General features: G+C 38.5%; 1 protein-coding gene across 5 annotated transcripts in view; it reads left to right on the top strand.

Annotated features, from left to right (window-relative positions):
* The window catches only part of LOC109934900 (microtubule-associated protein 2-like), a 240,988-nt gene that overhangs the window by 187,510 nt on the left and 38,854 nt on the right, over positions 1-14,624 (top strand). For all 5 annotated transcript variants that reach the window (XM_048599358.1, XM_048599359.1, XM_048599355.1 and 2 more), the window contains 3 exons: positions 1,139-1,213; positions 8,444-8,692; positions 10,197-14,612. In XM_048599358.1, coding sequence (XP_048455315.1) covers positions 1,139-1,213; positions 8,444-8,692; positions 10,197-14,612 — 4,740 coding nt within the window. The remainder of the gene's footprint in view (positions 1-1,138; positions 1,214-8,443; positions 8,693-10,196; positions 14,613-14,624) is intronic.

Raw genomic sequence — 14,624 nt, 5'->3', positions numbered from 1 at the left:
CCCCCCCCCCCCCCCCCCCCCCCCCCCCCCCCCCCCCCCCCCCCACCAACTTCTAGCCAGATATGCCTGGAATCATGTCCATTTGTTTCCTGTAGAGGTATTCCCAACTTGAGACACCAGAAGGAAACAAACAAATATTACAGTATTAAGCAGGAGCGTAACATCAAGGTCACCAATATTATTCCCTTGACTGCCGGCAAATATATTGGTCAATGTCATTCCTTACCACCTCTTCATAAAATCAGGAAATGCTGGAGATGTACGTGTGGAGAGCAAAACAAAGTTCATATCCTGGATTGATGGCCATTTGTCAGCACATTATGGCAGAACTTTCCCTGTTCACTGATTGAAAGGTAGAAGGAGGCTTCAGTAGGGAAACCCAATGTCTTGCCACTGCTAAGTTTTATTCCCAATGATGGGGAATCTAGTGATTCACCTGACCACTGCGCAGTCACTTGAGCTACTTGAATGCTCAATTCAATGCTCAATTGAGGGCCTCTACCCACCACCTCATGAGGAGATCCAGGAAAGACCCAGTGGGTTCCTCAAGGTGCTGACGTTAATGGGTGCTCTATGGCTCACTGAGCCTTATGCCCTAACCATTCTTAGTCGCTGCCTTCACCCAACCACACTGACCTGTCACTCAGGATGCCCTGCCACTGAGATGCTCCAGCCCAGTTGCAACTAGCTAGAGTGCTGCTGACCATCTATTGTGGCTGTCATCTTTAACTGACCCCCAGTTCTGGTAAAAGTTTATCGAGGCGTCCAGCAAACAGCCCAAGTGGGATCTCATCCTGCTTTCCTTGCCACTGGTGGGACTTTACTATCAGCAACAAGGTGGACAGAAGCGGTTCAAGAAGGCAGCTCTGCACCATTTTCTCAAGGGTAACTAGGGACAAGCCGTAAATGCTGGCCAGCCAGCAGTGTCCATGTCCCACAAAAAACAAAATTCAACTTTGTGATACAGGCCGTCAACTTCACTTTTTTCTATCTTGCTTCATGCTGGCTCTGATAAAATCTGTTTAGTTTATAAAGAGTTTTTATCACGCGGATTAAAAAGTTATATAGTGATGGTCAAATTATTATTGGTTTCCTACTAAAGCATCTGTTCCTCATTTTGTTCTTTTTAATTAAACAGTAGAAGACTCTGCCAACTTACCACCGTCCCCACCACCTTCTCCAGCATCCGAGCACTTTGGACCAGCAGAGAAAGGTAAGAGAATAGTGTGGTCATACCTCTGAGCACTGAAATCAATAAATTCTTTTTGACTGTTGAAAAATATTTTTGTTTTTATGCATGAGTGTGAATAAATTGTTGATTAGAAGCAATTCTAATCCAATTTTAAAATAAAATGTGTTTTTTGTTCTAACCACTGAATTTTTCAATGTTTCCATGTTTTCATTGAAACATTTTGATGGTTTGCAAGGATTAACATATTGGCATTTGACCTACATCAGTGGATGAAACTGGCCATGCAGTAATTGAATAACAATAATACCTGGGATGTGCAAGGCAAAACAATAACGTTTCAGTGCAATCACTTCAGTTCAAAACTTCCTTGAGAAAATACTGTTTTTTTTTATCACGTGTGATTTGGAATACTACTTTTGTATTGAGAGTAATATATCAACAGAACATGCAGTTATCACCTTTTAAGATAAATTTGGGGATTTGTTTAATTTTGATGATAAATTCAAGTGTGAGGAGGGCTAGTTGCAGGTTTTGTTCTTTTGTCAGGGAATGAAAGACTATGCAAGCTCTTTTAAATCCTTTTGTTATTTTTTTTTGTTTCCTTAGCATCTTAGAATAGAATATCCTTTATTGTCACATGTAATCCAGCACAGGAGTACAGTGAAAAGTTTTTACAGTGGTTGCCTTTAATGGCACCATTTTAGGTACCATTACCTAGGTACAAATCTTAGAAACCAAAGAACAATAAGAGGAAAAGGAGTAGCATTACTTAGTGTCTAAAAAATAAGTTAAAATTAAGATAGTTATAACATAGCTAAAGGATTGACATGACAGTCTGGTAAAGAATTTCAAACAGCAGCAGCTCAGCACATGATCTGACCACCCGTGCCATGCCTGAGTCCAACAACTGTTCCGTTCTGCTCCAAGCCTCCAGTCCACTCTGCACTGGTACTCAGCTGCACCAAAGTTGCATTGCATTGCTCCGGGACTTGTTTCCCCTCGCGTAGCTCCAGGACTTGTTCCCCTGGCACTGCTCCGGGACTCAAGCTCCCCTGCGTGCTGCTGCAGGACTGCTAAAAAGAGAGAGAAGAAACGAAACGGAAAGAACAGGAGGAGCGCTCTGCCCTGTTACCGTCTTGCCAAAACTGCATTTTAGGCAGTTATCTTTTATGATTTGTTTTCACTGCTAGAAAAAGTCAATTAGACCGAATAGGTTTTGATTAAATAAAGTTAAACTATGGGGCAATGTTTCAAACCACCTGTTTCTGATTTCTGAATTTGACTCCCATGCTGTTAAATTTGTTCACTGTTCAAAATAGAAAGTCAACTATTAGAAGATATCTCTGTGACAATTTGTACTTCTCGTGTGCTGCTAAATAGGATTTTGAATGCTGTAACAAAAAACAGAAAACAGTTGAAAACAATTGGTATTCATAGAGGCAAGTTCAAGTTTCACATCTAGAAGGAACATAAAATTATACTAGAAAGTAAAATATTTGTGGTTAACAAGTAAATGATGCACTGGAAAGTAATCCATTACAGTCTAGAAACACAGAATTACAAATTGGTTACAGCTTATTTGCTGGCCAGTTGGCTTTTCAGATTCTTTACTGGCTCTCCAAAAGAGCAACTCAGCTCTTCACACTCCCCTGCCCTTCCCCTGTTGCCCTAAAATTTTCTCCAGAGAATTTCCAGCTCCCTCTGCAAATCACAATTGAATGTGATTCTGCTGCACTTTCAGGCTGTACACTTCCGATCTGAAACTCTTGCTCTGTAAGAATTGTCCTTGTGTCACCATTATCTTTTTGCCATGTGCCTCACCTCACTGTTGTCCAGTTCTTGACCTTTCTGCCAATGGGGCCGAATTCTCTTTACACACCCTGAGTCGAGCTCTCATGATTTTGAGCATGACTGTGAAATCTTTTTGCAAACTTCTTTTCTTGAAATACAATAGGCCCAGCCAATCTATCCACGTAACTGAAATCTCTCACCCTGGTACTATTGTCAAAATGTCGCGTGCATTACCAATCAAATCGTATTCAGAGTGGCTAAGTGCCAGACAGAATTGGGCAGTCATTTAGATTAGACATTTCTTAGATGCAGTATTAGACATGTCCCTGTAGCTGTGCAGGAGGCAGTTTGAGCTGGTGGAATCATGTTAAGATAAAGGACGCTGCAGGCAAGGAATGCTGTCCATCACAGTCCAAAGGAGCCATCCAGAGTAGGCTGCCTGCTTGGCCCACTGTTAACCTTTTACTTACTCTCTGTGGATGCTTCCATGTTGGGGATGCCCTCTTGATCCCTGACCTGCCTCAGCAGAACCTACTTCTCAGGAGCTCACTACCTTAATTGGACAGTGATCCTGCTGGATGTTTCCAGAAAAGTAAAAAAAAAGTTGCCTTGTTGGCAGGTATGAATTTGGGATGTTATTGGGACCATAAAGCCTGAATACCATCCTTCCCAATGCCTTTATTTATATAACCAAGGATCCCAAGTGCCTTATTAACACTGTCTTGCTACCCTGCCACCTTCAAATGTTTGTGCAGTTAAAACTCCAGGTCTCTCATGCGTTGAATGATTTTTAGAAATGTATTCTTTATATTAGATTACTTCTCATTCTTCCTACCAAAGTGGTTCATTTCATGATTCTTTGCACTGAACTTCACTCTGCATGCATCTGCTCATACCACCAGCCTGCTTCTGTCTATTATTACCCTCAAAGTTCACAGTATTTCCAAGTTTGGTGTCAATAGTTCACCACTGTTCTTTACATACAGATGTGTGTAGCATAGGCTTACGCATTAGATGACTATTGGAGCTTTGCTGAGGTCAGTATTTGTTTAAGTCTTGTTATGGCCTTGAATTTTTAAATGCATAATTTGACAGTGCTGTCTTCCTAGGTAAGCACTGATCTACTTATTTCATGAGGACTTGAGTATTTGCTTCATGGCTAGTTTCATCACACTTACTTAGCTGATGTATTTGTTGTGAACCTGTGTCTGTTTGTCGAATTACCCCTGTGTCTATTTGTAGATGTAGGGATTGAGGTTAAGGCAAAACCTCTCCAAAGGTGCTCAAGCTATCAGCCTGCCACCACTCAGGAGAAGCGCAAACTCCTAGCCCCCTCCATTTCTGTTTCTGTTCACGACGAAGAGCCTTACAATTCTGATGAGGAGTACTATGAGCATCCTTTATTCAGTTCACAATGGACTGCCACTAGTACACTCCCCAGTGCCACAGTTCAACAGGCAGATGAGTTGTATAGTCAGGACAAAGGTGAACCAAGCATGGTTCCTCTTTTATTGTTCTCCCTCCCTTTGGTTTTGTCTTGCATGAATTCACCAGTCCAATTGTTTTGTTCCACATGGGAGTGAAGTCCCTTGCACACTTAAAAACCACTTCAAAAAGGGTCAATTTTCCAAACATATTTAGCAAAGTTCTGAATTAATACATAAAAAAGTCCATTGCCGACACATGAGCTATTTTTTAGATATCCATGAAGCTAGATTAAATTTTGATTCACCTTTGTATTATATGTGGAGAATGCCTATTACGTAATTCTGTGTATTGTATTTGAATTTTTAATGTACAAATACCCATTAAGAATTTCAGTGAAAATTAGATCATTCATACTCAATATTAAGAGTTTGAGTTTATGGTCTTCCAATTTTGTATGATTGTCTTCTCCATCCCACTAATTTTAATGGAACATCTAAGGTTGATAAGTGCAAGAACAAAACAACTTAGCTAACATATTAAAGCAAGATAGAAAATGACTTGTTCCTTTCTTTAAAAAAAGTTCACTTTCAAAAGCCTGCATATCTCAATTCCGTAGACACAAACATTGCATTTTACGAAATATATAATATTTTGATAAATATTTTCATAACTTCCATAAAATATATTTTTTCGTACAGTTGAGACATTGAGACGTGCAGGTTTTCCGAAGTCTGCGTACAAGTTTATTATTTTTAAAGAATAGTACCCAAAGTAGATAGAGTACCCAACAGTTTACAGTTAGTGCCATAAAGAATCCACGTGGAATGTGCCACCTAATTGCTTCTTGGGGAAAAGATTACTGTAATGTTAATTTTCAAAAACTGCAAGTTTCTGATCTTAAGTTACTATTGTATTTTTGCACCAAAATTGCTAACACCTTAGGCTTTATGATCAGTTAGACAGTCTGACTCCACTTAGTGAGAGGTAACTGATGATACAAAGCTGCCTCTAAATTAATTTTGATGTGGAAAATAGCTTCACGTATAGACAGATACCAGAGTAATGTAGAAGGCAGTTTCACTCTGCGTCCAAACTGACTTGATGATAAAACTCAGCAGGATCAAGTTGAAACCTGTTCCATTGTCTTTTAGTGACAGCTCTCAATTTGAGCACAAATCACCCCAAATGATTCAAGAAAATAAAATCAAAATACCCACAATAATTGACTACCTAATTGAGAAATGAATATAACTTCATAGCTTTTATTTGATATGTCAAAAGTAACATAGTTAAAAAAAATTACCACACAAACATTTTGGCTTTAACAGTATTCAGCATGTGACTAGAACTAAGCTGGGGACTTCCTACATTGGATAAAACAGTGTATGAATCATGAATTCAGTGCACTTAACTGTTATTTTATTCAATGGTTTTTCACCTAATGCTGCACTAAATATGAGAGTGCTCCACATAGCTTTCATTTCTGGCATGCTAAATTATATTCATTCCAGTATTGATGTAAATCACTGAAACACTTTCAGCTCTTGGCCTGTGACACTAATTTATTTGCAGTGTTGAACTGGCAAAGTACCGTACCATATTAAATGAGAAAGTGTCAGCTCATGTAATAATTCACCGTGAAATCAGAAACTACAAGTCAAATATGTTTTTCATTCACATACAATGTTTTGATGACATGAAGCATGGCTATTAAAATATTGTGCTGTTTGTTGCAAATCTGATAACAGTTCTTTTAAAAAGGGTATAATTATTAAATAAGCCATATGTATTTCTAAAATAAATTGCTGGAAGTTGCTTTAAATTTGACATACAATTATTAAGAGTGCAGAATCCGCTTTACAGGTCAGTAAATGTGAAGACTCAGTGGGTTCTTAAAATTCTTCTTTAGTAAAGAATCCCAATGCCTCCCACAATTCACATTTAATAATTTTAAGCTAAAGTCTGCTGCAAAATGTGCAAAATTGGATTCAAAGCGCAGTTAAACTGTGCAAAAATGAATAATTAACAGGAGTGCCCTCTTTACAATGCAAATAGAGTTGGTTTCAGGCATCATTGTTCTGCTCAGTAAAATGTACACATGCTAGTATATCCAGTAAAAGCCATGTAAAGTCTGTCATGTTGAGGACATGTGTGTATATCTCACTTGAGAAAACATCATGCTTTGCATCTGTGGAAGTTGACCCTTCACCTGCAAATCTGGAAAACTATTTTGTGAAAGTTCTTCCTGGTATATTATTGTGAAGTTGGGTAGAGTATTTGTGGATTGGAAGGCAGAATTTTAGAATTTGATGTTTGTAAAATGATAGGGGGAAGAGCGCATTGTCCCTTAAAAATATAATTTTTAAAGCTTGGAGGTTAAAAAAATGTCTGCAGGCAGCAATAGATGCACAGAGTTCTTGAAATTGAAACATTGTATCAAAAGGCTATACTGTTAGCAGGCAAAGCAGCATTTTTACTAAGACGACAGGTTTTTGAACTTAACCGATTAATTTAAATCAGTCCCTAGATACCAAAACCCAACTAAATTTAAATCTGATGGTTTTGACAACCTAGGGCCAATCCTATTGTAAGAAATTAATAGGTCATCAAGAGAATAAAAGAAGAGGGCATTTGAAAATCAGTGTGAGAGTCAACTGTCATCTGCCAAGAGAACAGCTCTCAGCTATAAAACAAAGAATCACTGACTCTATTAGAATTCTCTAAGCTCTCTGAAAACCATCTTCTAAACTAAAGATACAGCAGCACTCTTAGCTAATATTCCTGACACAAGAATTTGACAAAGAAAGGCATTCCTGACTGGACAACAGCGAAGAAGGCAAAGAACATTCCAGAAGACTTATCCTGGCTGTAATTTTACGAGACTAAGTTTTAAATTATTTTTCTTATTACTTTGGTTTATATAAGTAGGACTTGTATTTATTGGAACAGCATGCCATTGGAATTTTGTTTCATTTGGGAATAGTTAGTAGTTAGTGGGGAGAAGTTATTCAGTTTGTTAGTAGTTCTGTTCATTTGTTAACTGTTAGAGTTAGGTACATAAATTGTTATTTGTTAGATAAATAAATTGTTATTTGTTGATTGTAGAGTGACTGTCAGGAGTTCATTTTATTTCACCTCTCCTTTATAACAGATTGTGAGGTGAGAGGCAGGTTATACCACTTGTCACATTTACTTTAACAGATTACAAGGTGAGGCGAGCTTCTATGGGGGCTTTCAGTTTTAGTTATCAGAGAGGTGTCGACCTCTGCTTCATAACAGTATATATTGTGTTTTTCTTCATTGATGCTTAAAAAAAAGCTGAAGGTGATTTTGTGACACACAAAACTAATCACAACTGCATAAAATGTTAGTGTGACTACAGGTATTTTACTATGCTAGAAGTAAATATATCCATAAATCATCAAAACACACCAAAACTGTACATCTATAAATCTTAGTCTGGAAGAGTCTACTCATTCATTAGTAATTTCTAATGAAACATTAAAAGGAAATTAAGTATAGCAGCTATGAGCCATTACTTTGTCATCATGAATTTCTGCAATTTTAGTAGATTTTAAATTCCCAAGTAAATTGACAATAGCAATTGCCATCAAAACAGATTAAAAATGAAAACGGATTCCGAGATGGATTGCATTTGGTCAAAAGAAATATACTATTTCTGTTCATAGTAATGAAAATATATGCATGCAATCAAAGAAAGTGACGCCATTTTACTTATGCTATGCTAGCGCTTTGAAAGCGTTTGTCCAGTAGTAACTCTGCCGATTTCATCCATGGTCCTGAGAAATCTTTCTTTTTCAAATATACACTTAACTCCTTTGTAAACTACTCTCGAATATGTTTTTACCACCCTTTCAGGCAGTGTTATTTAACCAAATTCTGTTTGTCATTTGTATTTAAATGACATGGTTACTTCCTCAAAACAGAGCTGAAAGTGTCCCATTAAAACTGTTTTGTTATAGCATCTGTGTTGTCTCTTGTCCTGACATGTCCACTTCTTCCTTTGAGTAGAAAAAGTTGTTGAGAGTCCAGCGTCTGATGAAGAGGAGCCAGCACTAGCTCTTAAGCAAGAGCATGTCCAAGAGCAGTGGTCTGCTGCGCACTTAGTGCAAGCAGAAGCTGGAGCCCAGGCTCGGGATTCCAAATATATGGAGGCCACATCATCAACTGAAGACAGTGTGCCAGCTGAAATTCCCAATGGAAAGGGAATGACTCTTAGGGAAGTTGAGTCCTTGGAAGAAATGCCACCTTCTGTAGAAGGTGTGTCTTCCTGTTGACTTCCACAAAATAAGAAATGCCTTTTGAGTATTGTATCACTTCCAAGTGTTTACTGGTAGATATGTTGCTTTCAGGATAATTTAATCATTGTGCATAAATTGCTTTTAGCTGACTGATGCTGGCGACAGAAGCAACAATAATTTCCCACCACTCCTAACATTTTGAGTTATTTTGTTTCCATGATGTCACACGCTTTGCAGCCAAGTTGATTTTATTTTTAAAAAAGCACAGGCTTTTCATTGCCTAAATGTTTGCCAGCTACATTGCTAATGTGTATTAATTATTTTAGAGTTGATTCACTTGCTTTCTAATTCGTAGACTTATTCATGATTCGAAGCTTTTTTAAGTTGCATTTCTGTATTTTTAAGCTTATCTCTGGGATTATTTTGAAAAGAGATTGTTTTGCTTCGTGTTTTGGTGCTGGCATCTTGCATTTATTATTTTATTCGGGCAATGGCAAGTGCTTACCATTAATTAATCACTTCTGTTTTTAAGAAGATCAGCTGGTTAAGAATGAAAATGGTGTTAGTGAGAAGCTGTTTTTTTAATTAAGTGTACAGTTGGAGACATAAATAGGATTGTGCTAAAATTATTGAGAGGATAATGTGTTTAGCTATATAAAGACTTATGTGGCAAGCATGTTGATAGAGTATATATCCTGGTGTAGAAGCACAACCCTTGCATACCTTCTCCTCTGCCCTTGAACTCCATAACCCACACCCTTTCTGTGTCAAGGAAGACACCAAAGAATTTATCTGACTAGAATTATAATGCATCTGCGTCTCCCAAAGAGATGAAAAACCGATTATAAAATTTAAACAAGATTATAAGTGGTGTAAAGAGCAGGTTTTAAAAATGGAAATGGAGGTAAAGAGACATTCACACAAAAAAAAATCAGTCAGCAATAGAAATATGGCAAACAATGTAGAGTATAAGACAGCCACATACACATATTTTAAAAAGAAAGACAATGAGGGAAAGTCAAAAAAGCTTCATTATATATATTCATCCATTTTCTAAGAAAGCAAAGAGATGCATCTGGAAAGATAAATAGAGAAACAAACATGCTTTTTATTCTTGAGATAAATCACTGATCAACTAATACAGTATAGTTTTGTTTTCATCTTACAGAATAAAATAACACGGAATTTTAAATTTTAGAAGTTTTAGCGGTTGGTTTGTGTATCTTTTCTTCCGAATTAATGTATTGCTAACTTATCTTAAAAATGTAGTTTTCTTTTAAGTATAACTAAGCAAGTCTGAGAATCAGTTGCAGCTTAGTAACAGTTTAGGCCCAATACTATATTCAGTCTGTTTTCACCAATGCTGAATGTTTTGCTGCAGAGTTGAACAAATTTGCACTTGTCATTTTTATTCAACACACACCCTTTTGACTGGGGGCAGGAATATATGAAATAGAATGGTTTTCCCTATTAGTAACAGTTAACTATATGCATGCAACAAACTACTTTAGATTTGCTTACAGCCACGAAGATGGACAAGCTGTCAACAAGTGGAGAATCCTCTGTTACTTGTGGAGAAAGATCGTCGTTGCAAGAAGTGTCAGTGACAGAGTTCAAAGATAAGAATATTCCTGAACAGCAAAAATCTGACCTGCCACCTTTTTTGACACTGGAAAAATATAATGATGACGCCATCCAAACAGCGGAGGAAGCCGATTCCAAGAAGCAGGATTTAACTTCAGCTGTTTTGCAAACAGAACCTGTTCCTGTTTCATTCAAGACTGAGCCACGTCGAGAAGACTTAGCGGCTTCTAATGTTGAAACCGCAACTAGCCATCATGCAAATTCACTGCAGTCCAGTGTTTGTGAAGATGAATGCATCTCCGTGGTGGCAGCAGAGAATAAAGCTATCCATATGCAGTCAGGTTCTGCCAAGAAAACAGATGAAATCATGAAACCACAAAACAGTCTGGCAGAAGCACTGCCTGGCAAATCTGTTTCAGTTCAAAGTGAACAATCTCTTGATAGTTTTGAAACTCCAGATTCATCAAAACAGCCCAGTACAGGGATTGCAGATACAGATATCTGTAAACAAAAGGCTATTTCCCCAAATATTGAAATAGCTTCTGCAAAAGATTCACTGAAGGACAGTGAAGTTACTTCACAAAAAGAGCAATCAGTTACAGGAGTAACAGTAGCAGACGATAATTATGTGTTACCTCCTCTAGAGGCAAAAATAGACTTGGCCGCAACCGACACTTCAGTCCCTGAAAGCAAAGTGCAAATCGTGCTCCAGGAAAAGCAACAAGTACACGAGGAATTGCATATAGACAAATTACCTGTAATTGCGCACAGTGCAATTGAAGACAAACCTGTAGCTTTAGAAGGTTCTAGTGATAAAAGAAAAGATACGCCAGATACAATAAAGCTGGTTGAAAATATAGCGGATGTATTTTCAATGCCAGAGGACAGATCGGAATGTGTTGAATACAGCTCTACAGATACTGCAGAACATCATTTAGAACATTTGAATGGAAAACCAACAGTAGAGACAATGTACAGTACGACAGAGTTATTACAAACTGAATACTCTAAACAAGTGTCTGAACAACAACCAACTAATCTTCTATTTAAAGAAATTGAAGCCAACCTTGAGGTAGCAGAAGTTTATCAGTTGCCTGATGCTGTGACTGCCCAGTCGTATGTGGAGGAATCTAATCTAAATGTACAATGTGGCATGCATCCCATTACAAGTGATGCCCTTTTAAGTCAAGACTCTATGCTTGAGAGGATAAAACAAGAGCCATGTAGTATGGATTCAAATATCAAAAAAGTTGGTGATACACCCAAGAAAACTGAAGAAAAAAGCATTCAACAAGAGAAAGTTAAAGAGAAAGAAACGGAACCACAAAATGTGAAGCCATTATTGGATTCAAATGTTTATTCTGATAAAAATTCCCAAAGCTTCACTAGTCTAACGGTGCAAAATAAACAATTTGAGTCCTTTAATGTGGGCTCAAAAGTCAAGATAGAGGAGGATCAACCAGACATGTCAAAATATTTTGAAACATTTGTTCTGAAAGATGATGGGGAAAATGGTACCAAACCACCTGAAGATGGTTATTATGAAATGACCATTACAGATGAAAACAATTCAAGACTTCCTCACGTGGTGCCACAATTCTCGAAGGGCCCACATGAAAAATCGGAAGTGGATGCCCACAAAGTTGAAAATGATGTATCAGCCGAAGGAATTCATTATAGCACACTTGCGCAGACATCTGTGCCTGTTGATGTACAGGCTAAAGCGCTGCCTGTTGAAGCTAAATCCACTGTGGAAAATGAAACTCATTTACCTATTCAGCTGAGCCATTTGGCCAAAGAGGAGCGCCCCACAGCAATATCTCAACAAACTTATTCTAGTGCTGATGCAAATATTGATAAAGAACTACAAAAGCTGGTGTTGAATTTACCTGAAGCATCTTTGGATTCAATAACACTGGAGGTGGAAACAGAGAGCCAAGGTCCCCCAGAATCTCTGTCTCCCTTGGCTTCTGACATTCTAGCCTGTACCAGAGGGATGAGTTTAGAGGAGTCAGCAGAGTTCTTTCCAGTAACTACACCTGCTGAGGAGAAGCAAATTTATTTTCCTGTCGAAGTGGAAAAGGATAAAACTGTATCTGTTGCTAAAGAGAAATCAGCCGCGGAAAGCCTGCAATTAGACTCTCAATATGCTTACCCCAGTACTTTGAAAGATGATTACAAAAATGACACTGTTGTGGTTCCTGACCTGCCTGAAATGTTGGATTTAGGAGTTACTAGAACAAGACTGAGCTCAGAAGGTACAGAAATCGAAATAGTTCGAAGAGCATCCATGCCCTGCGAATCTGCCACCAAAAATGTAGCTTCTGGCTCAGAGGCTTTAACCGAAAGCATCAAATCGATTATTAAAAATGTTAATCAAGCAGAGGAAATGGGCTACTGTGTTTTTGAATACTCTGCTCCCTTACCAACTCCTGAGGAAGTTAAAAGTCCGCTGGAGGATGGCAGCATTTTCCTTCATCAAATCCGTGCTGCTTCTCAAACTATAGATGAGGAAAGTATTAGAAAGCAAATAGATGTAAATAAGCAGAAAGAAGATTCCCATTTTAGAATTAATACCTTATCAGAAGACAGGGAATTAAAAATTGCTACTATTTTGGAAGCACAGTCCGAAGTCAAGACTGATGAAACGGTTTCGTTAAGTGTTTCAAACCAAGTTACCAAGTTAGTGTCTGAACTAGATCATTTACCTGATGACCATGCCCAGAGAGAATCTAGCACTCAAAATATATCCATTACCATTGACACTCAGAAAGTTCCAAAAGACATTTCTCCACTTGAGTTTCCAGATGATAAAACCGAAAATGCCAATAAATCTAATGATTTGTCTGATCTACCTAGCAATGTAGCAGTATTGGAAACATCTTTGAAAACCGGATTTGTTGAAAACAAACCGTCTGAGAAAGAGGCTTCTCCTCAGGAACATCTTCAATTAACCATGGAAGATGAACCAAGGCACATTTTGCCCAGCGACGTTACTGTGCCACAAGGGAGTTTCAAACTTAAAACTACCGATCACCAACCGTCCGAGAAAAGTGTCTCGGTTCAAGAACAAGCTCGACCCAAGAAAGTCTTGGAAGATAAGCCAAGGCCTACTTTGCCCAGGCAGGATAATGTGCTAGATGTAGATATAGAAATAGACAGCATAGATCACACAATTTTCAAGCAAATTACTCCTATTCAAGACTCAGTTCAACCTAAGAATATCCCAGAAGATGCATCCAGGCCCACATTGCCCGCTGAGGAGATTGTGGCAGAATCTGTTTCTCAGAAAGGGCCTGAGAAAACTGCATCTACTCAAGAGCCTCCTCAACTTCAAGAGACTGTGGAATCCAAATCTAGTCCACTCACTAAGGCTGACATATTGGAAACCGGTGTAAAACTGGAGGCTGCCGGTCAAAATATATCTGAGAAAACTGCTCCTATTCAAGAAATCACTCCACTTTCAGAAACGACGATAGTTTCCACTGAGCCTACTTTGCCTAGTGAGGATACAGTACCTGAAGTAGGTTTTGAAATGGAGCAAATTGATCAGGTAACTGAAAAGGTTGGCCCTGCTCCAGAAACAATTCAATCTAATAATATTAGGGAGCTCGATACCAAGCCCTGTCTTCCCAGTAACAATATTGCACCAAGTGGTGATATAGAAATTATGCATTATGATCACAAAGTAATTGAAAAATCCCCTCCTGTGCAAGGAATTATTCAAACTGAGAAGGGAGTGAAAGATGTTGTGATGCCTGGTTTATCCAACATTGTTGCTGAGTGCGTAATAGCCCCAGCTGAGGAAACCATGGAAAGCAAAACTGGACCTGCACCAAGTGAAGTTTCTAAAGCAGAATCCGGTGGTCAGCAAGTCCTTGAAGCTGTTCCAGTGCAAGAACCAGCTGAAGCCCAGAAAACCATGAAAGAGGAAGTCAAGCCCAATTTGTTATTTGACGTTCCTGTGCCAGAAATTGTTCTACATGAAGACCCCGGTGACTATGAAGCATCTGAAAACATCCCCGTAGAAGAAACTGAAGAGGAGAGGGGAATTGTGGAATCTGTCATTACAGTAGAAGATGACATTATTACAGTTGTTCAGACCACACTAGAAGGAGGAAAGGACGTAGGTCATAATGTGAGGTTTGCCATGCCCGATGATGGTGATGTTGAGGATGTTTTTACCCCTAGTGAACAAACCCGGTCAACAGAAGGACAGATTTATGAGTCCCCTGCAAAAGTTGTCCAAATTGCACTGATCCCGGAAAAAATTGAAATCCCTACAGACTTGAAAGAGGACGAGAGCATTGATGAATCTGTAATGGATACAGACAGCCTCTGGATGGATACTCAAGGTGCCTATAAAG

The sequence above is a fragment of the Rhincodon typus genome, chromosome 7 (genome assembly GCF_021869965.1).
Source record: "Rhincodon typus isolate 14 chromosome 7, sRhiTyp1.1, whole genome shotgun sequence".
Classification (NCBI taxonomy): Eukaryota; Metazoa; Chordata; class Chondrichthyes; order Orectolobiformes; family Rhincodontidae; genus Rhincodon; species Rhincodon typus.
The sequence above is the reverse complement of the archived record's forward strand: the minus strand, read 5'-3'. Positions and strand labels throughout refer to the sequence as shown.